This window comes from Acanthopagrus latus, chromosome 7 (assembly GCF_904848185.1).
Source record: "Acanthopagrus latus isolate v.2019 chromosome 7, fAcaLat1.1, whole genome shotgun sequence".
Lineage (NCBI taxonomy): Eukaryota > Metazoa > Chordata > Actinopteri > Spariformes > Sparidae > Acanthopagrus > Acanthopagrus latus.
In genome coordinates this window covers 17101177-17125150 of record NC_051045.1, presented here as the reverse complement: position 1 = coordinate 17125150, position 23974 = coordinate 17101177, and the positions used below count along the sequence as shown (strand labels likewise).

Sequence of the window (23974 nt, the reverse complement as noted above, 5' to 3'; positions counted from 1 at the left end):
ATCGCCCTCTAGCCTACGCTGTCTTGGCTCTTGAATAACCAATCCAACACTTATTGAACCCGCATTATACCGGCTTCTCATAAGGACCCATGGTGAAAACAATTTGACGTCTTGGTCTTCTATAAAGTATAATTCATTTTCTGACGAAGAACCAAAGAGCACATCTGCATCGACAGTGTCCTATTTATTCTCTCTAACTCTCAAAAGGCTTCCACTCACCCAAAACAAAAATGTCTGACAGTTTCCAGCCAGTTTATTTATACTTGCACGCAGTAGGGCAGGCAGGTATTTTAGATTTCATATCCAAATATATTTCTCACATTTTCCATATATAGTCTTAGCCATCTGCATTTCCAAACATCAATCCAGTGGTCAGCATCAAGTGGCCTGCTTTGCATTTTTGGTGTTGTGAAAAAGTGATTTCAACTCTTCCAGCAGACTTCCCTCTGTACTGGTGAGTTCATAGGTGTAGATTCTGTCTTGCACATTTGAACCCATTCTTCATCTGTTATTTGAATCGTACACACTCCTTCCACCGCCCCCACCCCCCGCTTCCTCCAATGCTTAGTAGAAAGCAGCAATGACCCGAGGCACATTCTATTTGCATTCATACCCAGTCACCCCATTCGCATTATTTAAATTCTCATGTGGTTCAAACTCTCTTTTGTAGTCTTTTAACTACAAGTATCTATAAAAATCATTGTTAGGGATCATACTTTAGCTTTAAATCTTAAACTGTACACACTGCCATTATGCCTTTTAGCACCCATCCGTGAAATGATAACCCTGTTCCTCTCCTTTCAATTTCTTTCCATCTAAGATTCATGGTCAGGTTTATACCAACAGGCCAGGGGTTGGAGTCGAGCTTCATAAATTATTCGTTTAGATTTGGTGAAGCCATTCCCCCCTCACTTGCAGGCACTCCAAGTGTTCTGAGTTTCACTCTTGTTTTTTTTTTTTATTCCAAATGGCTCTGAAGATCATATGAGGCTATGAATTTGCTTTAAGGACCACTGATTGAATGAGACTGGAGAACATATAAAATCTTAGGTAGGATATTCATTTTAACTGGCACTGAAGGTGAGGGTCCTATGAATTATAATCTACTTTATTCTTAATATTAAAATAATAGGATTTACAATTCCTGTCCCGCTAGGACAGCCTTAGTAGAATAATGTCTTACATTTCTATATTAGAGAAACAAAAGATTATAAATTACAATGAATGTGTTTAAGAAATGTCAGAATTTGCACAGGTGCAGATGTTTTGCATCATTAGCAACAATGGCAATATACGTTACATACAGCGTGAAGAAAATTACAGTTGACAGTTGAAGTGAGGCCCTTGCAGCGTGTCAGTTTGTGTGACTGCCAACAGTTGGTCCTGACTTTAAAGAAAGGGGGAGGAAGGGCTGGTTAGCCGGCTCTACGTGTGTGTCAGGCATACTCCTGCCGCATAGCTTACTGGGTGTGCACATGACACACACACATACGCATACACTCCCCAGGGTTCTGTTGTGGTTGCGGCAAGAAGCGCCAGCTGTCCACATCAACAACTCCCCCAACACTCATACACACAAGGTGTTTTTTTTTCGTCAGACTAGCCTGCAAACTCTCTGCATTACACACTGTACTCACTACACAAACCATCACTTTCTAAGAAGAAATTGCTAAACTTAATCAAGTCCATTGGTGCTTGTGTGGCTGTGGCACCTGTGTTGTGTGACTTGTCTGATAAACTAAGGTAGAAGTGCAAAAGGAGTAGGCGGTGGTTGGTTTCCATTAGCTCTCTCCATTTTAAAACAGCGAGTCAGTTGGGGAGGAAGGAGATGTGCTGTGGTCGCCAGCCACCTGCAGCACCAAGCAGAGTCCTGCTGCAGTGGAAAGAGGGGATGAGCAACCTGGACAGGCTATTTGTGTATGCCTTGTATAGGTGTTAGTGTGTGCATGTATATGTTACAGTACTCTTCTGAGAGCGCACTAATACTGGTTATCAGTTTGCTGTCTATGTGTATGTGTGTACCGACATGTTTTTTGTGTGTGTCCGAGCTTCTAGGGTGTCTCCTATTGATCCCCCCATGGCAGTGTGCATAATCTCCAGAGAGAGGATCTATAATCTGGGGGGGTGAGGGGGGGTGAGTGTAGAGAACAGGCTCTGGAGGTGTCTGGCCAGGCCTGAGGAAGTGGTGAGAGCTCAGCCACGGGGCACAGATCGATTTGCTATGTCTGCTTGCACTGCATTGGGCTGTTTGCCCCAGCAGCCGACCACAGAAATGACCCGGGACACAGTCCCCAGGCCACTGCCGCAGACACACTCCTCCATCCTTTTTTAAAACAGCAGCAGCGCTAGATTTAGCTGGAGGCCCACCTATCCTTCCCTTCCCCATCCAATCGATGTGCACTAAGCCGCCTGAACCCATCTTCAAGGGATAGAAAGGCTAAGTAGAGAGATTGGAGGGTGGCTGGAGATTGGGAGTGTGCAGACCGTTTCAATACTATCTTACCTGTTATTTTTTTATGCGATGACATGGGCCTGTATGTTTCTAAAGCAGCCCGTGACAAAAGCAATCTGAACAGTATTTTGGTTGGTAATTTCTTTGGGTTTCTGCCCCGCTTTCCAACACCGGCTTTTTCCCTCTCAACATTTCTGGGGCGGTGCAAATCCCTCTCCGAGGGTGGTCAGTTTTACATATTGTGTGTCACTAGACGGCTATAAAGGGATTTAACATTTAGTAAAGCATAATCCATTGCAGGCTTTGTGCCTGCCTAAGCTGCACACATCAAATCTGATTGCAAGAAGGCTGCTACCAGTGACCAAGCAGGAGGAGGAAAACATGCACTACACATACACACACAGGGCTTATCACTTGAACAATAAGCAGAGGAGACAGCAGGAGGTCAGTTGCTGAGGTGGAGGATCTTCCATGTTGACAATGGGAGGTAAATTACAAACTAGTGTATCGGTGCTGGAGCCACTACTACCCAATCCTGTCTCATCCCTTCACTAAACCAATCTAACAGCTCCAGTCTATGAGGAGGGAGCAGGTTGTGACACCCAGGCTGTTCTATACCTGTCAAGATAATTGAAAGAGAAGACAGGAAACATAAATATTCCCCATCAGCCAGACACTGGCTGCGCTGTTCACTCGGATGTGGAAATATAAATATTCGGCGGGGCTAATACACTGAGACGGTCGACTTTGTTTATGTGCCTTTTGAATGTTTCATTGATGTGACTGACTGCTTCCGTTTTTTTTTTTTTTAACCCCTCTCTCTTCCTCTCCGCATGGTTAACTGTGAGACAAAGCGCTGGTGCTCTCTCTATTAAACATGAAATGCGGAGCAAAAAAAGGCTTGAATGGAGTCTGCTGCAGAGCATTAGAGAGACAGAAATAGAGTGTGAACAACAACATGGATTGGGTTCAGTGTGACTGCTTGCTTGAGGACCTCCACTGATACCAGCACAGAGATAATTTAGCCAACAACATTACGCAGCTAGACGGAGAGTGTGGGATGGGGAGGTTTGGCTGTTTCACTGCAGCTACGGGAAGTTGTCTCTTTAGTGGCTGAAAGAAAGAAGAAGGGCTGTGTGTTGGATGTGTGTGCGCGGGTAGATTGTTGGAGACGAAGATAACCTAACACACTGGCTATAATTTCCAGCGTCTTCACATTAAACCCCCAAGCAGTACAAGCCAACCCTCCATCCTCAGCCCCACTACTACTTGACCTTTTGCTAGCTGCTAGATAAACGAAAAGACATGGCGGCAATGATTTAGTTGCAAGGCACTGAGCAGAAAGCCGAGCAAGAGCGGACTGCGCACACACACATGGCTAGCATAGCCCAGCTCCCTTCTCACGGTGAGTGCTGACATTCCCTCCTCTAATGCAACCAATTTATAAACAGCAGGTGAAAGAGAGGCCATGTTTACAGCTGCGGAAAAGGCTGGTTCCCTTTTTAGCCTCATTCAAACGACATAATAAAGACATCGCGCAGCAGCTCAAACATCTCTCCAGGAAACTGGAGAGACTTTTGGCCCGAGAGGAGATGGCATACTTTCAGTGAGTCAGATGGTGTCGGGATGAAATCATTATCATGGCTGTCGTCACTATCACATCATCTCCTGGAGCACCACTTTGCTTTATTGACTTGGGCCAAGACAAAGCACAGAGTGGGTCAACTTGGAATTGATTGTATGATGCATCGGGCCTCTCACCTGAGGGAGTACTTCTGCTCTTAGGGAGTTGCTGCCTTACAGAATATGCAATCCCTCAGCAGCTTTTTGCAACAGAGATGATGTTTGTGACGCAATAACCCAGAAATAAATCACTGATTCATTCAGATGTTTCAAACAAGCTTATTCCAAATATAAGTAAATGAAAGAATGTGATGTCATTATCTAGCCATTGGTTTGGTCCATCTCAGTTCATTTTTAGATATCAATGGGGCCGGACCAAAATGCCTCTTGACGCAACTGGATGGACCTCTGACCAATCAGAGCAGCCAAACAACTTTTCAACTCTAGACTTACGCCATACTAGATCACTAGACTGTGACTGGCCCAAAACAGGCTAGGTTAGGTGGGAACAGGATCGAAGTCAAACTCACCTACCAGAGCAAATAAAACATGAGCTTGGCAGATTTGTCTGGTACACAGGCTAATCACTTAACTTGGAAATTGCTAAAGAGAGACACAATTAGATGAGTAATAATGGGGCCTACCTCCAGGTCTGTAAACAACATCGTCTTCTGTGATAAAGGACGTGATTTCTCCGTTCTCTGTGCGCTCGTAGCGCGACTTCTTCTTCGGCGTCTTCTTTTTGCCCTTCTTGCCAGCCTCCTCGGCCGTGCCGCTGCCTCCGCCTGTGCTGCCATTGTCGTTGTCCTCGTCCTCGCTGTGCTCGCTCTCTGCATAGTTCTTGGCCCCGCCCTCCAGCGTACAGCTGCGTCGGGGCCGGGAGCTCTCGCTCTCACGGTCGCCCCCGTCCTGTCGCCGGGACTTACCGGCTTCTCTCTTGTCCCGATCCCTGTCTCTGTCTCTGTCCCGCTCTTTCTCCCTCTCCTTCTCTTTATCGGCCGTCATGATCCGCCACGTGCCTTCCTCAGTCCTCTCACGGCTGGGCCTCCGTGAAAGGTAGACTGTGAGCCTGGGCTTCAGTCTTCTGAATTTACCAGTCAAATCCAGGGAAAATTTGGCCACACCAACAACCCCAGTGTTTCAGAAAAGCTGCAAATGAGAGAGAAGAAGGACAATTAGCATAACCCAGGTCAATGACTATTACTCTTTCAGTGCAGATGATACATTCACTAAACACAAAGAGTTGTTTTGTGCTGGAAGAGCTCTTTTGTGGTTGGGAAATACAAGATTAGTTCCTAGAGATGAGGCAGCTGTGCTGACTCTTCTCAACATCACAGTAATTGTTGGCACTCCCCTCCACAACCATGTATACTCTGGAGAGCACTGTGTAGCTTTATCAAAGAACAGAACCTTCCAGCTTCCTGCTCAAACACATTTCCATGCTTTCAGAGAGGCAGTAAAACAGAGTTATTAAAGTGTAAAAGAACGGGGGAAAAAAGAGAGCGAGGAAAGTACAAAAAAGTGCTGCATGTACAGTATTGTAACACAATGAGCTAAAGGGAAGTCTTAACTGAATAAGCGTAAAGAGGGTGGCGCTGCATTGAGGATGAGGCACTCAACCAATAGAATTCCTCAGAGATAATGTGTCGAGGGGCTTTTTCAGCACAAGACGCTGCTTGTCTTTTGCAATGCCACGGGAGAGACACAGCGTGAAGCTCAATGACAGAGTTAACTGGCTAACTCCTCTGCAGACCATCTGTGATGACACCAGGCTCAATTCTTACTCATCTGTGTGTGTCTTGGTACGTGTGTGTGTGTGTGTGTGTGTGTGCGTGTGTGTGTGTGTGTGTGCGCGGCGTCAACTCTGGTTCACTGGACTGCACCCCACCCAAGCCCTCTGCCCTGGCTGACAGTCACCGCTGTGTTAATGTGAAGTGACAGCTCTGGAGGGAAGAACACAGCAATCCACTGGGTAAGAGAAGGGAGAGGAGAGAGGCTCAGCCAGTCATTTGCCATGCCCAGTCCACTGCCATTTTCAGCTATCGTCGTTCCCTCAAAAAGGAACTCGGCTACCGCTTTCTCATGCCATAATGAAATCCTCCATAAACAGTGAAATGGGCAAAGCTGAAGCGGCGTGCTGTCGGCACTACACTGCCCTACACACTGCGCCTACAAAGGAGACTTTTCATTTACTGCCAGTGTTTGCCCCCCCTTCCACCCCCACCACAACAAATTAACTAGAAATAGTTATTACATCCCCCAGAGGGATCAGACCACGCAATCAGCACCCGTGTTACCATGGTTGTGATAGCAGAATGGAAGCGGGAGGAGGGAGAGGTACGGACTGAGTCAGGTAAAGCAGACCCAGCTTTGAGGTAAAATCATACGGCGTGGCTGCAAGCGGACGCAGGTTTATTGAGAGAGTGCGAGGATAAGAATAGAAGGAAAGAGAAAGGTGGAAGAAAGGCGCACGCACGCACGCACGCACACACGCGCACACTAACACACAATGAGGCGCGTTTGACAATGGCGCTCCTCAGCAGCGGGTGCTGTCATCTCGTGAGCAGACACCAACTGACAGGGCAGCTGCTCTTGTCGTCGGCTTCTACACAAACACCGGGCCTGATTAAACCGCAGCCTCGTCACAGCCCCATTAATCACCTAATGATGAGTTACCACGGCGACCACTGGGCTGCCAGCGTACACACACACACACAGAGCACACATTAGTGCACACGCAGGATGGCAAAGGGCTCGGGAGAGATTGAACGCGCATGTGCACTGCGCGGAGGATATACACCTCCATCGGTGTGCCAAAATACATACTGTGCCCCTGCTCGTGTCCATATCCAGCCGCATGTCTTGGAGGTGTGAGAAACATGAAAACATTGATGAAGGTAGCATTTGATAGCGCTGCTTTAATCCCGGGAGCTGCCAGAATCTGTGTATGAGCTAAGCACCTCTTCTCTCCTCTAATCAGTAACACAAGCCTCTTCCACTGAAACCAGCGACGACCCTGAACTGTTGCAAATGGAGGGCTGGCCCGTTCTCCTTTGATGCTGTGGGCCGCTATAAGCTGCTCTAAGTATCTTTACAATCCAGGTGCTATTAGTTTGCATCTGGACACACTTAGCCCACATCTTGTATCTCCACTTACTTTGCTGACGTTAACATCATTGTGTTTATTAACCCTCACAGCGAAAGGAAATTCTTGCGCTCATATCCAGTCGCTCTCGGTCAATTAACAATGTGTTCAAGAGTCCATTGTTGCCCATCAGTCGCCGCTGTTTGATGCAGATAAAAGAGTGGTGTGAAGTTGAACGAACTGAGTGAGTTAAAAGCAGTGAGTCACAGAGAAGTGAAGTAGTAACACTGTGGAAATAAAAAAAAGCCATAATGTATTGATGGCTGACAGGGAAGAGAGTGAGAGAGAGAAAGTGGGAGAGAAAGGCTCTCCACCCACTACTGGGGAAACAAAGTGCTTAGTAGAAAGCAGCGCTGGCTGCCTGGCCGATGAATAACACCGTGAGGGGGCAGGTGAGGCTTGGAGCTATTACACATCAATCACTGGGCCAGGACCCTTTGAAAGATACCAGCTGTCTTAATGGAAAAGAGAAGGAGGGGGCAGTGGCTGGAGAAGGGGATGAGGGGGTCCCAGCCAACGTCACCTAATCCACCATTTACATTACTGCGATGGAGTCAAGGGCTAGCAGCCAGCAGGGCCCCCGCCCGAATACATTTCTCTTTTCCATGCCTGTTTAAATGAGACCTCTGGCCCGAAAAACCACACAGTTTGTGGCTCGATTAACACATCATCCCCCACAATGGCCACACAGCAGGTTCTTGTTACTAAACACAGCTTTTTTTCGTTCGCCCTCTCCCTCTCTCCCTCGCTCTCTCCAGAACAGCCTTTTAAAAAAGCCATGTTTTATTCATCCCAATCACTCCCACATTTACCCAAATCCGTGCTCATCTCTGTAGTTTTAATCAAAACCTGTCGAAGGATAAACACCCAAATCATCACGCTTCGCTTCAGTACCTACATAGCTGTAGGGTGTCTTTTTAATCCTGCCAAATTTCTAAGTAATTGATTATCTTGGATTATGAATTTGCAAAAAAAAAAAAAACTGGACATTTATTCACGCGGCTTCTCATAGAAGAAATAATGGAGAAAAACCAGCAATGTCTACATTGAAATGCAAACACCAGAATCTAACAACAACACAAGCAGCACAGTGATCCACTCAGTTTTGGGAGAGAGGCTGAAAAGTCATTCATGGCATATTCAATTGGAGAATTATGAAGTAGCAAAATGTGATTGGCAAGGATTTAGGGCCGGCTTTGCAAAGGGATTGAATGAAATACTCGCATGAATACAGATTAGAGGAGAACAATGTTAGCATGAATATACACAGGGCTATTAACAATGAGGGCAACTCAAATTGATCCGAATAAACCAGCCAGATCCTCAGCAGCGCGCGGATCCTCGCCGCGGTGATGTCGAGCTGCAGCAGGTTTTCGTCAGCTTCAATCCATTACTCAGTGCCATCTAATCTAAGCTGCCATCCAAGCCCCCCTAGAAACAACAGCACAATGAAAGGCTCAGCTGGAGGCAAGGGGTAGGCCACTTCATAAAGGGATTCTCTGTGGTCTCTGCACCCTGCCTGCTTTGTCTTACCTGGTGCAATCACGGCTTGCTTTATTCTCCGAGGCCCGCTCTGTTTTAGTTCACGTTGGCAGGGCAAAGACACTTGTCTGCTCCACTTGTTTTTCAATTCACTGATGAGTAACCACATCTTTTTTTTTTTTTCTCCCTCTGCTCAAGCCATGCTCACAAAGGCTCTATTTTTAGCTGGCATCCGGGGTTAGTTTAGTAGGTAAAAGCCATGCTCGAGAAAAGATAGCTTGGGGCTTTCCAACGTCAACATTTAAACCTGCCTGGAGACTCCCATGGTAAAAAGGCAAAAGGGCTTCTCGTGAACAATGACAGTGTGCAACAATAAACTATCACTGTCGAAAAACATTTTAGACAATTTACAGAATCTCCCCCGGGCCAACAATAGCATCCATTACTTTCTTTTTTTTTCTTTTTGTAATATAAACCAATAGCCACTAAGTCAAACATATTCTCTGTCCGACAGTCCACAGCTACAGAGGATCAGACCGTGCGCTCCACAGGGTCTAAGCCTCTACTCCATCTCTAAAAGAAGCCTAAATCCTACTCCAGTCCCTGTTTGTGTGCTCTCCGTGAGAGCTCCAAACGGCCCTGAGGGGGCTGCTCCACAACCCAAGATGTCCATTATCTGCAGGGCCTGTGAGCAGGACTTCATTTCACAGCCTAATACCAGCTACTTCAAGACACGGTACCTCTCAGTGTGCCACATTTGTGAGGCTGGAGCAAAGCTGAAGGCCATTTCGGTGGCTCTGACTGCTTTGCGCGAGGCATCGTGTTTAGACACGGCTCCTGAGGGAAAATGCCAGGGTTGTCCATTGTCACCCTTCGCCTTTCCTCTAAATGAGGCGCTCTTGAGAAATGTAATCGTAAGCGGGCAAGTGAAAAAAGGACCTTTAGCAATGTGTCATTGATAAGAGAGGCAGGAGAACTTGAGCTATGCGGAGGCAGGCAGGCAGCGCTATCATGAATGCAGCTCTTAATTGAGTTTGCCTGTAAATCTATGGGCTGTGTGAATAAAGTGCCTGATTCAAAGGATTTCTAGTGTCTTCCACCTCTCGAGAGGCAGCGACAATTCCATTTTTTGGTGAATTATGCTGTTGTAATGGAAAGCCAGGGTCAGCAGGGGTGTAAATATGCACTGGGGACACATTGAAGCCTGATTTGTACGAAAAAATATCTGTATCACATATGTATCTTCAAACATTTATCTCTCTAAAATGAACGGGGCTCTAGTGCAGGGAGGAGGATATGAGTTACATGACATTTTCTCAATCAGATGTATGTAGTAAAAAGAGATTTACTGGGGGAAGGGGAAAAAAAAACCTCCGAACAGTGGGTGCTGAATGAAAGGACTCTTGAGATTTTAATATTTGAGCACTCAATCATGTACCACTTCTACTGATATTCTGCAATCAAATATCCCCACTCTTCCTCGCAGATCTGCCTATCAGCTTAACGACGCTCTCCGTCAGTTCAACTCCAACTGGTAGTCTAAATGAGAGTGGGAGAGGAGGAGGAGGAGGAAATGTATTCATACAGCTGCCCTACATCCTCCAGCTACTCTAATCACTATGTCACACAGAGCGACGTGCCAACACGGAGGAAAAAACTAACATAAATAGATTAGAGTGACAGATAAGACAGCTCTGAGGTTTCAGACTGACAGCGCGGGCCAGCGGGGGCACTGAATGATGTCTTTAAGAACAGCTCCCCAAAAACAAAGCCATTAGGTCAGTACACAAGACCATTTTTTTCCGCCTAAATTATTAAGCTATGTGGTGGCAAACCCTGCTCCGTGCTGGAGCAGATGGTCGGGGGTGGGGTGGGGTGGGGTGGGGTGCAATCCCTCCTTTCAATGTCTTATAATGATCCGAGCCAAAAGAACACCTCCACCTCTAGATACCGCAGGATGGTATTACCTCTAATTAGGAGGGTTATCATTTCATATGCAAACGCCTCTCGTCTCACCACCAACTGCCACCAAAACCAACCATCACAATTGACTGCCACTGCAAAATACATACAACAAAAAGCACTCCTCTTCTATGCATCGCATCCCCCTCTTCTTTTTGTTGTTACCCTCCATACTTATTTCAGCTCTCTTTCATAACCAACACAAATTGACACCGTCGGTGAACATTCTCCAGTTGAAGATTTGAATGTTCAAGGAAGGGGGAGAAGTAAGGTGACAGAGGGAGTGGAACATGCAGTGTAGCGTTGCCTTGTCATCCACCATCTCAGTCGTGCAGGCCAGTGATCCCATGCAGAGGGGAAAACACCCTCTGCAGTGTGCATGAGGAGAATAATATGAACCATGGCTCTGTGAGGCCTCTGTGCAGCTAGGCATGCTTCTTTTTAAACTGTAGCCACAAACAGGGCTGTGTTGTAAATGTTCTGGATTCCTCTACCTCATCAGAAAGAAAAAAAAAGAAATCTATGGAGACGTGGGCAGGAGTGATGAAAACGCTCCTGGAACAAGCAGGATCTGAGCCCAGAGCTCCCATATCCTCTGAGGACAGCTCATAAAACACGCGGTGGCTGGGACTTGGCCTCTTCCAGCAGTGGCATTTTAGTGGACCCAGCCACACATACATACACACACATACACATACACAGGTAGGCTACAAATACACACAATTCGTTTTAAAGAGTCTGAAGGAGTCAGAGCTGCTTGGTTTACTACCTGAACCACAGGCGAATGCTCGTGTTTTAACCTAAAAATACACATCAGCTACAAACCATTTTCCAAAAAACATCAGCAGCAGCAGGGGCCTAGAACAATGCGCTTTTGGGAAAAATATGAGAGCAGAGGCTGGATATTACGCAGTGTACAGTAGTGATCCACAGATTAACTCTGCCTGTTCATGTGTGAAATGGAGACTTGATCCCTGACTGATAGTGTGCTACGCCTCCAGCAAACACAAGCTGCATATTTTTCATCTTTCCAAAACACCTAACAACTGCAATATATTGGATTACACATTGCATCCCTCACCGTGCACCAAACAATGGCACATTAAAAATACCGCCTGACACAACATAGCCCCTGTTGTCTTTTTTTTTTTTTAAACGAAAGGTGAGCACAGATGGCTGCGTGGCTGAGTTGCTGTGAATAAGCCTCAGATATTCTTGGAATGTTAATGTTAGGCTTTAAACCATGGCAGACTCACCCACTTCTGCTCTCGTCACTGGGCCATTAATGACTAAGAAAATACTACTTAGCCCTGCCTGTGCCAAGAACACTCTCCTCTAAAAAACACTCTAAAAAAACGCCTGAATTATTGCTTGATATTTGGAAACAGCAGGAGAAGAAGTGCTGGAGTAACCGTCTCTACGCCGCCCAATTACCACAATGCTATGAGACGCGATTGTTAACTAATCCCATGCTTGCATTGTGTTTAAGCGCGCCATATGCTGCGCTCATGCATAGGAAATCAGCCGCGAGTGCTTCCGCCGTCGCTTAGTAGAAACCTAGGAGGACAGGTCTGTGGAGCTGCAGTCTTGTTAAAATAGCTTCCCACTGCATCTGCAAGCTTATGAAAAGCCACTGAGAGCATATTCACTACAGTGCGGCATTCATCTATGTGTACACACACATGTCAATCTAAAATGTGTAGGCCATTGACACACGCACACTCGCAGGCACACACATATATAACAAACAAACAAACAAAAAAAAAAAAACTGCCGCTGCTGAGCAACTGTATTTGCAGCCCAGGTCAGACTATGTGCTCAGCCAATAAATGGCTGGAGTGTAATGTGCCTTGACCTTCTATCTGTCTTTCAGCAGCTCCTTACATATATTGCTGTCTCTCCTCATATATCACTTGGGCAAATGGCGCCCTTCACCCTGCTCCCTCCTGTCCCCTCCTTAAAAGGCTGAAGGGACATCTTTGCCTGCTGTACTCAACTGACAGCACTGGCAGCTTCCTCGCTAAGCACAAGGGGAGGAAAGGGGGGGAGGCAAAGCTCGTCGAGGGGAAATGCTGCAATGAATAATTATGTTTCATAACATGGACCCATCCCCCCCCCCTTTCCTTTATTAGCATCAAACAATAATTAATGGGGGAACAAGGGGCACTGAGGAGTCTGCTTTTCGCTTTCCAGAACAAGAGGGTCAATATGCCCTTCAACCCCTTTCTCTCGGCTCACCGTCAGAGCGGGAGACATCTCATCCCTCTAAAAACATGCTCTTAGCTTATTTATGATGCCAGTTGCTCTGCTGGAGAAAAGGCAGCTTTTCTGCTGCACTCAGCAAAAACTGGCCGGATCACTTTACGCAGCAGTTCACTACTTCCATCTCCACACCTCTCCTCAGCAGGCCAGCCCAACAATTCAATAATGAATATGAAATGCCTCCTAATTGATGTCTATGGGAGTCGGAGCGGCTGAAAATACGGGCTATTGGACACGGGCTTGACTTGATTAAGTTTTTGTTTCACGTAAGAAAAAAAATTATCTCTGATCAGCAGTAGCAAAGCCAGTCCTGATCGAATTAGCTTTGCACTAAGAGCTCCATTGATCTTGGCACTCATCTGTGCAGATGAGACCCGGAAAGGCAGCTGGTAATCCAATAGCAGGGATGGGAAGTGCTTCAAGGACTCTGCTGTGTTTACCCACCTATTTCCGACACAAAGAGGCGAGACGTTAGTGCACGCCACTCACGGGACTGATTGGAAGCCACGGGGCCTTAGGTAGCTCCACTGGAATGAACGAGAGCCGCGGTGTGACCAAGAGCAAGGTACTTGAAAGCTGAAGGTAATGGCGTTCGCCATAGCTATCATGTAATGAGTAAACGGGATGAATCAAGCAGAGCCTAGATCATTGTTAAAATGAGCTGTGCAGCCACATTCAAGTCCTAACACAGGCGTCGCTTCATAATCCTCGCCGAAAAACCATCTAAAAGCAAAGCTGATAGCAACTGAAAGGTTTCATTCACTTGAGTGTTAAAGTGTAAGGTTAAGAGAATCAATGCCGGGAAATCTGTCTTCGCACTGTGATAACTTCATTGCAGCCGGCATTGATGCAAGCCTTCGCAATCAATTTTGCATGACATGAATGACATCAAACAAGAACCCAGAGGGCAGGGAGCATGTGAAATGAAACGGAGCAAAACTAAGGTAGTAGAGGGCAAAACATGCAGCTGTTTTACTTGTGGAAATAGTTCAAGTGAAGTGTGGCTGAATAGTATCGCTGTCGTGCATTAAGTATAGTGCTGCCACAACAGGGCTCTCTCTTTCTCTCTCTCATACACACACACACACACACACACAACCGTAATCCATCAAGGATTCATGAGTGAATGCTCAATAACAGACTGAGTGCATTTCTCTCCTTCATATCACTGCAGCAAGAAAAAGAGTGAGAAACTCTTCAGCAGCCCACAGACACACCACAAACACACACTACTCTCATACCACACTAATAACCTTGGGCCGTCTACCAATGCCATGACTTTATGGAATAGTATGGGCTCTAAATAGAAGCTCCATTTCTCACCAGCAGTCAGTAACGGCTCTATTTCAGCCGCCGTGTCATTAAATATTTATCTTACTAGAGTTGCCGATCATACCAAGGTGATAACCATTTAAAAATCCTGATCTGGGGGGCTTTTTTTTCTATCCCAGAACTCGCTCCACCAGTGCCACAACAAAGACCTATTTTTAAAAAAGGATTATCTACAAGTGTTCCTTTAATCAGCGCACAGCACAACGGCAGAAATCCCTCAACAACGGTCCCAGAGGAATACCTTTCTCTGAAGCCCTATCAGGCAGAGGATCTCCTTCACCAGCAGTACACTGAATGAGTGGGAGTGAGTGCGTTTGAGGATGAAAACATGTGCTGCTACCTTGCTATGATGTCCCCTCCAACAATCTCAGAACAAAGGCCTCCATTTTGAAGTGGAGTTGCGATGGCACAGCGCTCTTAAGGTCCTCTGTTACTGTGTGTCCCATAGCTTTCCTATCCTCTTTGTTAGCCCACTGTTTGTTATGCTAGCAAGATAAGCCACTGTTGTGGGTAGGCTGCTGGGTGTACTACAGCAACCGGTGTACTGCTTGAGTGCCAAAGCTGACAGTCTGTGGGAGGGATTGTGGGCGTTATAGATCACTGGGAGACAGATGTCCAGCCTTGCCCCGACGCTGACTCAAACACTAACCCTAAAAAGCGCGTGTTTGCAAACTGGACCACTTCCTGGTGGTTCTTAAGTTGATCTTTATCCGACCAATCGAGTCGGCTCACTTTATCACAGCAGCCTTCCTCTTTTACTGGCTGAGCAGCTTTGTTATTTATGAAACATAAGAGGTGGAAGTCTACTCCCCTACAGCCCGATACACATTACAAGCTGTCGTGTGCAGGCAAACAAGCAACCTGATTATGAGCGTGCAGAAATGACACCAGGGCTCGAGCAAACAAAGAAATGCGAAGGTTTTGGATTGGATGCAAACACATGAAATGGATACTGCGAATGCCTCTGGAGAGCAGATGACTGGCAGGGCATTGGCAAGACACAGCATCATTGTCTACCACGAGCGCATGGAGATTCTCTTCGCTGGACTAAATAAGTGTCATGCTCCAATAAGCAGAATCAAACCCTTTGAGCATCTGTTGTCTTTAATTGTCCCTCTCTTTCTTGAGCGGCGCAGCACCGCAGTTAATGATTTCCTCAAGATCTCCATTTTGCACATATGATTTACATGTTTGAAACGCTTAGTTGAGCGGGCGCGGTGTTTGTAAAAGCGACCATTACTGCTGAGCTGACTCCAAAGAGTGTTTGGATAGAGCCTAGAAGCGTAATTTCAAAAGCTAGGTTGATCAAGAGGAAACAGACAAGGTATCAGCACATTGCCTCTCAGTTCCTCCTGGTTTACATATCTGGATTGTGCAGTCATCCCTTCCAGAGAGAATCACCGCCAGCTAAAACAAGTACGCCCCCCCCCCCACCTCTACCCGAGCACAAGACTCTCACCGACCGCCTCGACTCAGGCTTGACAATCAAGCCCATTAGATCTTTCTGTGAATTAAAGCTAGTTAACTTAAAGCACTGACACACATCAAGAATAGTCATTAGCCTGTCTTTTTAGCATTAAAAACAGGAATGATTTGCCGGTTCAGAGAGATCATCTCCCTACATGCAGCCCGGGGCGGCCCTTACTGTCTACCTCATTATTTTTTAGAAGAACAAGGCCGTTGATGAATCCTGTTGGGTTAAATGTAAGGTGCTCTCGTTATGACCTGGCTTACACACAGCAGAAGCAGCAGACTGCGTTAAGCCGCTCTGCTTACAGACAAAAGAAAATGGAGTAAATCGCCAGCACTGTAAATATACGGATAAATCTCCCACAACTAAGCTGTAAAATCAAAGTGGAACTGTTGGAGTACATCACTCCCACGCAGCTGCACATTCTGCAGTGAGAAAAGCTGTCAAATGTTGGCTTTCCGTGGATACTAGCTGAGCTGACAAGTGCCAATGAGACAACCATGAGTGATAAAGACATTCCTGCTTAGAGAGAGGTTTTCCAGATGTGATAAGTCTGCAATGCTCCAGTGCTTCATTACTGGATAGAAGGAGGCTGTTGCTGTGTTTTCCCCCCATTTACGTTGCCAGGGTGACAAATGAAAAGCAGTATCACCCGCGCAACTAATCAAATGAGTGAGTGACAACAAGTCAATATTTTCTCATTGTGTGGACAAGCAATATATCTGCACAGTAACGAGCTGCGCTTCGAGGCTTAGGCGCTGCCAGACTCGCCGCATTATACAGATAATGTGTCAATAATCGGGCTCGGTGTTGCTCGTAAAACCAGCACCAATAAAGACGCGGTACCTTCACCAAGTACGGACTAAATGAAAAACTCACCAGACATCGTCTAGACTCGAACAAACATACTCTGTCATGTGACGGGCTACAAGCCAACAAAGACAAAACTGTGATTGGACATTGATCTGTCGAGGTCTAAGGATAAATAGCTCATCCTAAGAGCAGCCACAGAAACAGCAGTGTATAAAACACACAAACCTTACTGAGATGTAAGAGAACAGACAACTACAGGCACTAAGAAGTACATGTTTAGAGAATCAGATCACATCCATTTTGCTTTGATTCCTCAGGGCTTACCCGTCATTTTTTAAAAGACATCTTCTTGGGGGGAAAAAAAAACAGACAATTAGCTTCCTTTTGATTACATCCTTGACAAAAAACCCTCCCTTAACACCAAATGGAGCAAACATCATCTCTACAAGCCTGGTTAAACACCAGCAAGATCAATGGGCAAATTTATCAACAAATATTACCATTCGCTGCCTGGCAAGTAATCATTAAGGAATGGCACTGATGCATTATTCATTGGCTAATGTATAATTCAGACTTAACAGCAGATTCTATGCATAAATAAAGCTGTGATACATTTGAACACATTAAATGTTTACTTGCTAAAATAGAAAATGAATGCGCAGCATGAATGCTTCCCCGCTGCTGTCACTCGATTATTTGCTATCGTTACTGCTGATGCAGGGACGCAAGGTGGATACTGGGATATAGACTCTGACAGCCCACTCATCATAACACAAACACATAACGGGCGCAAGACTCCAATATATGGTGGGGGAGGAGCCATTAAGGTGTAGCTGATCGCTAGGATCATAGAGCGTCTTTTGTTGAATAATAGCGCACTGCGCACCATTTTTTCACTCTAACTAACACATTTTCATTGATCTTACTGCTTTTCGTGGCAAGACCCGTCCTACTCTGCCTTTAACTGGTTGCCCTTCTTGATTGGGTTGGGCAGATCTAGGCATGAGGAACATGACTGGTTAGGGTTCGGTTTAGATTATCAAGGAAAGCCAATCAGAAGCAGAGGAGGGTAGGTCTTGCTAAGAAAAGCAGTGAGATCCATAGTAACACCTACGTAAGTGGAAAAGAGTCAGGCTACCATACGGTGGAGCAGTGACGCTACACGAGCTTGACTCGTCCTGGTGGCGTGTTACAGCTAACACAGAACAACTGGTGCATTGACAAAATGTTCTAAAACTTCGGCCGTGCATGCTATTTTCATGGCATTTGGTTTACAGGGCAGAGTGAACCGAGGAAGCCACATCCTGAACTTAACGTCCTGTACCAAACAATTCAAACACACGTAACGCTACATTACTCATGTTTAAGCATCATGGGGGGGGGGGACTGCGAGGACGTTCTTGTTTCAAGTGTCAGAGTCGGTGTCAGAGGGACAGTCAACAGGGAGGACGAGGAGGCAGCGAGGGCACACAGCCTCCATCTGACGGTGTTCAGAGCAGGCGGCCCTGTGGGGACCGCCATTCCACTTTATGACCATGCACTGAATTAACAAGGCCAGATGTCCCCCCACTTAACATGTGTGAAAGTGCCCTCCAATGGGCTCAGCTGCTTTAAGGATGTACAGACAAAGGGGGGGGGGGGGGGAAGGAGACAGGGCCTATTTTCAATTATCCCAATTTCTCACTCATCGTTGGCTCCTGAGGTTTATGTTAATTAAAGATATCGGTCCTTCCTCTGCGCACAAAACAAATTAGATTGGAATTTTCTATGAACAATCACTTCTCCAGCCCTTCATCACTCTCTATTTCAGTAGTCACCCAGCAGAGGGTACTGCCTCCTTAGCAGTGTTCCATGTGTACTACTATGTCAATCAGTGGCTGATGTATTCTAAATGCGTCACTGGTAAACCACTATCCACAGGGACAATAGGTCAGGACGTGCCGAGCTGACTCGTTCCATTTAGGAATGAATCTCGGCGAAGGAACCAACATGACCTGAAGAGGTTCATCATCGCTCCTCAGAACGACGAGGTTGCTTCTGTGTAGGCAGAAGGAAATGATTCCTACAATGGTACGGAGGCCACTTCTCATTGATTTTCCACCTGGCTATATGACAATGCGGCGCTCGCACTTCGGTATTGTTCGAGCGATGCCTTTTATGTGGCCGATGCGCATGCAGTTAAAAAACAGCCAAAAAAAGCCGGTGGTGTGATTCACAAACGCTTACCTGATCAGCATCTTACCAACTGTTTGTTTTGTGATGGCTTGAACATCACATCTGTTTTCATTCACGTGCCTCATTATAATAACAATTGGGTCATTTCTTTGTGATTGCAATGCAGCACAGTTGAGTCATTCAGACTATTACCCAAATGGATAGGATATCAAGACCTCGGCAGACTCACTCATTAGAAAGAGAATTAGAGGCCCGCCAACACTGCATCAATTACAATTTCTCCGATTCTTTACGCATTACATCACACCGTTTAAACAAAAACACACAGACAACTGCTGTGTGTTTTGCTACCAGCCAGAAAACTGCCATCATCCTGACACGGGGAGGAAAAAAAAAAGGGGGGGGAGCAGAGAAGCAGCGTGGTGCAATCCCAGCGAGGACCATCATGCGAGCAGATTAAATAACGTTTTTCCAATGCCCTGTCAAACATTCAGCCTCCTCTGAGCAGCTAGACAGCCGTTACAGCCTCACTCTATGAAGCATCTCTCCCTCTCTGTAAGGTCGGAAACAGCCTCTTTGATCCGGATATCGCCCCTCAGATTCCTCAGAGGTGACACTCGCCCGTATGTGAGCTGAATGTTTACTAGCTCTCTGTACCTTTTCAGCGGTGAGACTTGTGTTTGTGGAAGGGCGGGTGACTCACACCGCTACTATGCTTCCCCGCGGTTTACATGAATCAACAGCGCAGACTGCGGACTCAGACCCAGATCAAATTGCACATCAGATTTAATTTCCCACAAAACACTGGTATGAAGCACTGCAAATGGGAGATGATGTAAAGTGATAGCGACAGCAGTATGGCAGTGAGCACATAATTAAGATTTAGCCTGCTATGTTCTCATTCGATAGCAGCTTCGCCGTGAAAACCCTCAGCGCTGCTTTTTTTTTTTTCCCACAAAACAAATCCCACACTGCAGAACAACCCGGGCTCGTGCGTACAACTCCATTAAGAGGGGCTGACCACTTCCTCTTTCATTCAGTCCACAAGTGGTGAAACTAAATGGATATCCTAACCCTCTGGGGGAGAGAGGAACATGCCATTTCAGAATGTGTTCACAAAGACAAGCTACGCAAGTTTTCCCACATGACTGCGTAGGCCGAGATGGGGACTGTGATTGCACTTTACCCACATAACCAAAATGATTTTTGTCGCACTACTGTTTACCATTCGCAGTGCAACTTACAAAAGGGCTAATCCTCGGCTGAATCAGAGACCGCTGAACAAAAAAAAACAAAAAACAGACTGGTCTTAAAAGAAAAAAAACAGGAAAAGTCTCGGTAACTGCTTTTACGCACACACTAGTTTTCCACTATCATACATGACAATACTCAGAATTCAATACAGCTCATGTGAGCTGCTCTGTTTTTATGGCTGTACTGAATCAAGCCTCATTCTAATATGTAGCATTTCCAATTAAGACACGTGGAATTTGCCAAGATTGTTTTTTTTGGAGGACAATTCGAACATGTACACTGTGCGTTTGTAAAATGCAGTGTGCGACATATGGCCTCTTACCTTACTATTTAAGGTCAGCTCTGTGTGTTGTGCACAAAACACCTAGCCAACAGTTTGCACGGCTTGAGTACAACCCCCCCCGCAAGTGGCAGCAATCAATTACAATCATTAATAACTGGTAAATTTGCATGCGATTAAAATTTTCTTCATGGTTATTTCATGTTTAACAATGAAATGCTTTGTAAGCAATTAATCAAGCAACTGTTTATTGTTAAGTTGCAACTGATGTTTGTAATACTTGGTGAAAAAAATTAATTTAGATGGCCATGACAAAGTTGCAACTGATGTTTGTAAACCTTTTCAATTGCATGATAAGTGGTTTACAAAGCATTTACTTCCTTGTAAACACTGATAAACAGGAAAAGGAATATCAGTGGAATATTCCTTTTCATTAGCCATGTTAACAGCATAGCAATACTACCGGCTTTTACTCACTAAATGCAAAAACTGGAATATTTTGAGCGTGTAAACAGTCCATGTCACCAACACGAGTCCAACGCTCACACCCCGTCTTGTTTACGCTGCCGTATTGCAAACAAACTCATTTGTCAAGTGGCGTCACCTGGAAAATCATCGATAAAAAGGGAAGAGAGGCTTGTTGTCTGTAAAACATTCACACTCCATCTGTTATTGACATCTAAATCAAAGATTAAACAGAGAGCACCAACACTTCAGCGTTGTGACTCACAGCAACACTAAGAAAGACAACCATTGTTAACATTTTAACCATAATTGCGCCTCGTGACTTATATAGTGTGTCACCCTCACAGTGCCGTGACTTCTTAAAGAACGCTCGAGCAAAGCTTTTTTTTTTTTCATGGAGAAAACTGCCCTTTATGTTTCAGCGGCCATCCATTATCTGCGGGGCTTGTGCCATACATTAGCCCGGGCGGTGTCGTCCCACTCAAGTGGATTAATCACATCTGAATCATTAAGCTTGAGGTCACTTCTCAGCGAGGGGGGGGGGGGGGGCAAAAAATAAATAAATAAATAAATAAATAAGTAAAATGCCACAGGAAGAGCTGGGCATGGTGGAGATTAGCTCCTCACAATTAGCGATGCAACATCTGAGTCCATGTAAGAAACACAGCGGTGGGGGGAGGACCGCAGGAAGAGATTGTTTTTATATGGCAGAGATTGAAGGCAATCACTAACATCCCCCCCCACACACACACACTGTCTTGATGTGACTCTTGTCTCAGGCCTGTAGCTCTCTTTGTGCTTATGTGGCCAAATACCCCGAGGATTCAGCTTCTGACTGGAGTCACATGAAGACTCACTTTATGACTTACTATGACCAATTTTACAGTGATTTAAGTAAACAAGCCCCCCTCCCTCCTCCTCCTCTTCTTCTTCTTCTGGTATAACTGGAAAACATTAGATAAGCTGCCTTTCAGACAAATAACTGTAGTCTGCTTTCAAATCCTAAGCTGGCCCCCTCCTCAACGCACACACACACATATCCCACCCGCCAACCCCCCTTGCTCTTTTCAACAACCGGCACATACCCCCCCCCCCCCCCCCCCACAGTGAGAGCTGCATGTGCTGGGGCCAGAGTTCATAGCCTCTGGGGTGCTGAAAGGGGGAAGTCAAGTTAATTTGGTGGTCCTTCAACAGTTTGCAACCGGTTCACCCGCTCTCCCACACACTGCTCGCCGCCCCCCCAACACCCCCCAGCGCCCCTACCCTTCCCTCATTTCAAACCTCTAAGCTACTTTCCATTATTACAGTCCAATAATCAATTTATGACAGGAGCAAGGCTGTAAATCCAACAGCCACCCCCTCCCCCCCATTTTTTTATGTGAAACTTGGGGGAAATCCCACCCATCAAATGTATGTGCCACTGACTCATCAGGACCTGTTTCAACATTCTCTTCTTCCCTGTCAGAACTTCTTCTTTTCCTCGAGGTTGATACACACACACACACACACACACACACACACAGTTAAAGACACTTTGAAGAAAGAAAAAAAAAAATCTTTCACGCGTGTTTCCTGGACAGCAAGAGGTTTTGGGCCATTTGAGCTCTCCCTCCTTGTTTACTTCATCATTCTCACTTTAAAACCATTAGCTGCTGGTCTGAAGCCCTGTTTACAGGCCAGGGCCAGGTCATGGAGGTTGCTTTGAGGGTCCACAGAGAGACAGAGAGAGAGAGAGAGAGGAGCCAAGTTTTTACAACAATGTAGCCAAACTTTGAGCTCAGAAAAAACATTTGACTGGAGGTCACACACGCTTCCTTACACACATTTTTTTTAAGTCACTTTTAGGGTCAAAGTCTAAGTGCCACCAGGATTTTAGTCAACACTGCTGCTGGAAAACACTTCTTTTTTCCTTTTTTTTCTTTTCTTTTTAAAAATCTCACACACATTGCTCCCCCTGTCTGCACCCTCCCTCCTCCTCCTCCTCCTCCTCCTCACCACAACCGTCCTGCAATCTTTTTTTGTATTCAACTACTCACCCGCCAGTCTGGTGATTCTTGGAGTCCCAGAGACTGCTGCAAACAAGTTGAAAAAAAAAAAAAAGCACGCGATCCTTGCCCGAGATGACCCACCGAACTTAAAGCCAGCTGGGTCAAATCCAAGGAAACCGGGGGAACCGAAAAAGCACTCGAACGCGGACACTTTTTTTCCCCTCTTCTTCTTTCCTCTCTATCGTTTTTTCTTCCCTTCTTTTTTTTTTTTTAAAACCCTTGCACGGACGGGGCTCACAGGAAGGAAGGAAGGCAGGCACGCAGGCGAGCACTTGCTTCAACAAAAGACGGTTTCACTTTAACTGATGGGCTCTTCACGTCCACGAAATCGCCGAGCAAATTTAAAAAAAAAAAAAAAGAAAGAAAGAAAAGAAAAAAAAGAAGAAGAAGAAGAAGAAGGGGGGAAAGGCACTATATAACGTGAGATAGTCCGGCTCCCATTCCCCTCCGGCGGTGGTAGTGTCCACATGAGAAGTACCGCGGCGCTGATAGTTGTTTCGAGGGGTAGGAAACCAGCGAGCTCGCCGTTTACAGGCTCCGCTTCCTTTTTCCACACACACACACGCGCTCGCTCTCTCTCTCTCTCTCCTCTCCTCTCTCTCTTTCCTATGCACACACACACACACACACACACACACTCACTCCCCCTATCGCTCCCTCCTCCTCCTCCTCCTCCTCCCTGCTCTTCAGCTGTTCAACAGACGCATCCACATGGCTGACCTAGTCTTTCTTTATCCAGACACTAGTGAAGGAGAATTACCCCGACCACACTCAACACAAAAAAGAGAGAGAGAGAGAGAGAGAGAGAGAGAGAGAGAGAGAGAGAGAGAGAGAGAGAGAAAATCAGAGCGAAACAAAAACATGGACTGGATTCAAATAATCGCCAGGGACAAAAGGGTGGAGGAGGTGGAGGAGGTGGTGGTGGTGGTGGGAGCCCAATGTGGCTGTTGATTGATGGCAGCCCCCATAGGGAAAAGCTGTGTGCAGTGTGTGTTGTGTGTTTGCGAGATGCACGGCAGCCAAAACTGACCATCATCAAGGATCAATGGGGAGAGAGAAAAAAAGAAAAAAAAAGAAACATGCTTATGGGAATGTGAGTGAAAAAAAAACCCAGAGCGAGACAATGAAAGCTGGGAGTAATAGTAGAAGTGTCTAAATAATGTCTGCACAGTGACAGGGTTCATCACTTAGAAATCACAGAGCTGAAATC

At 46.0% G+C, this 23974-nt stretch overlaps 1 protein-coding gene across 6 annotated transcripts in view; it reads right to left on the bottom strand.

Moving 5' to 3' along the window:
* rerea (arginine-glutamic acid dipeptide (RE) repeats a) overlaps window positions 1-23974 on the bottom strand; it is a 133660-nt gene that overhangs the window by 71661 nt on the left and 38025 nt on the right. For 5 of the 6 annotated variants that reach the window (XM_037103788.1, XM_037103789.1, XM_037103787.1 and 2 more), the window contains one exon: window positions 4720-5224. In XM_037103788.1, coding sequence (XP_036959683.1) covers window positions 4720-5080 — 361 coding nt within the window. In that variant the 5' untranslated portion in view covers window positions 5081-5224. Of the gene's footprint in view, window positions 1-4719; window positions 5225-22752; window positions 23351-23974 lie in introns of those variants that run through there. The other variant, XM_037103790.1, reaches the window with a different exon arrangement.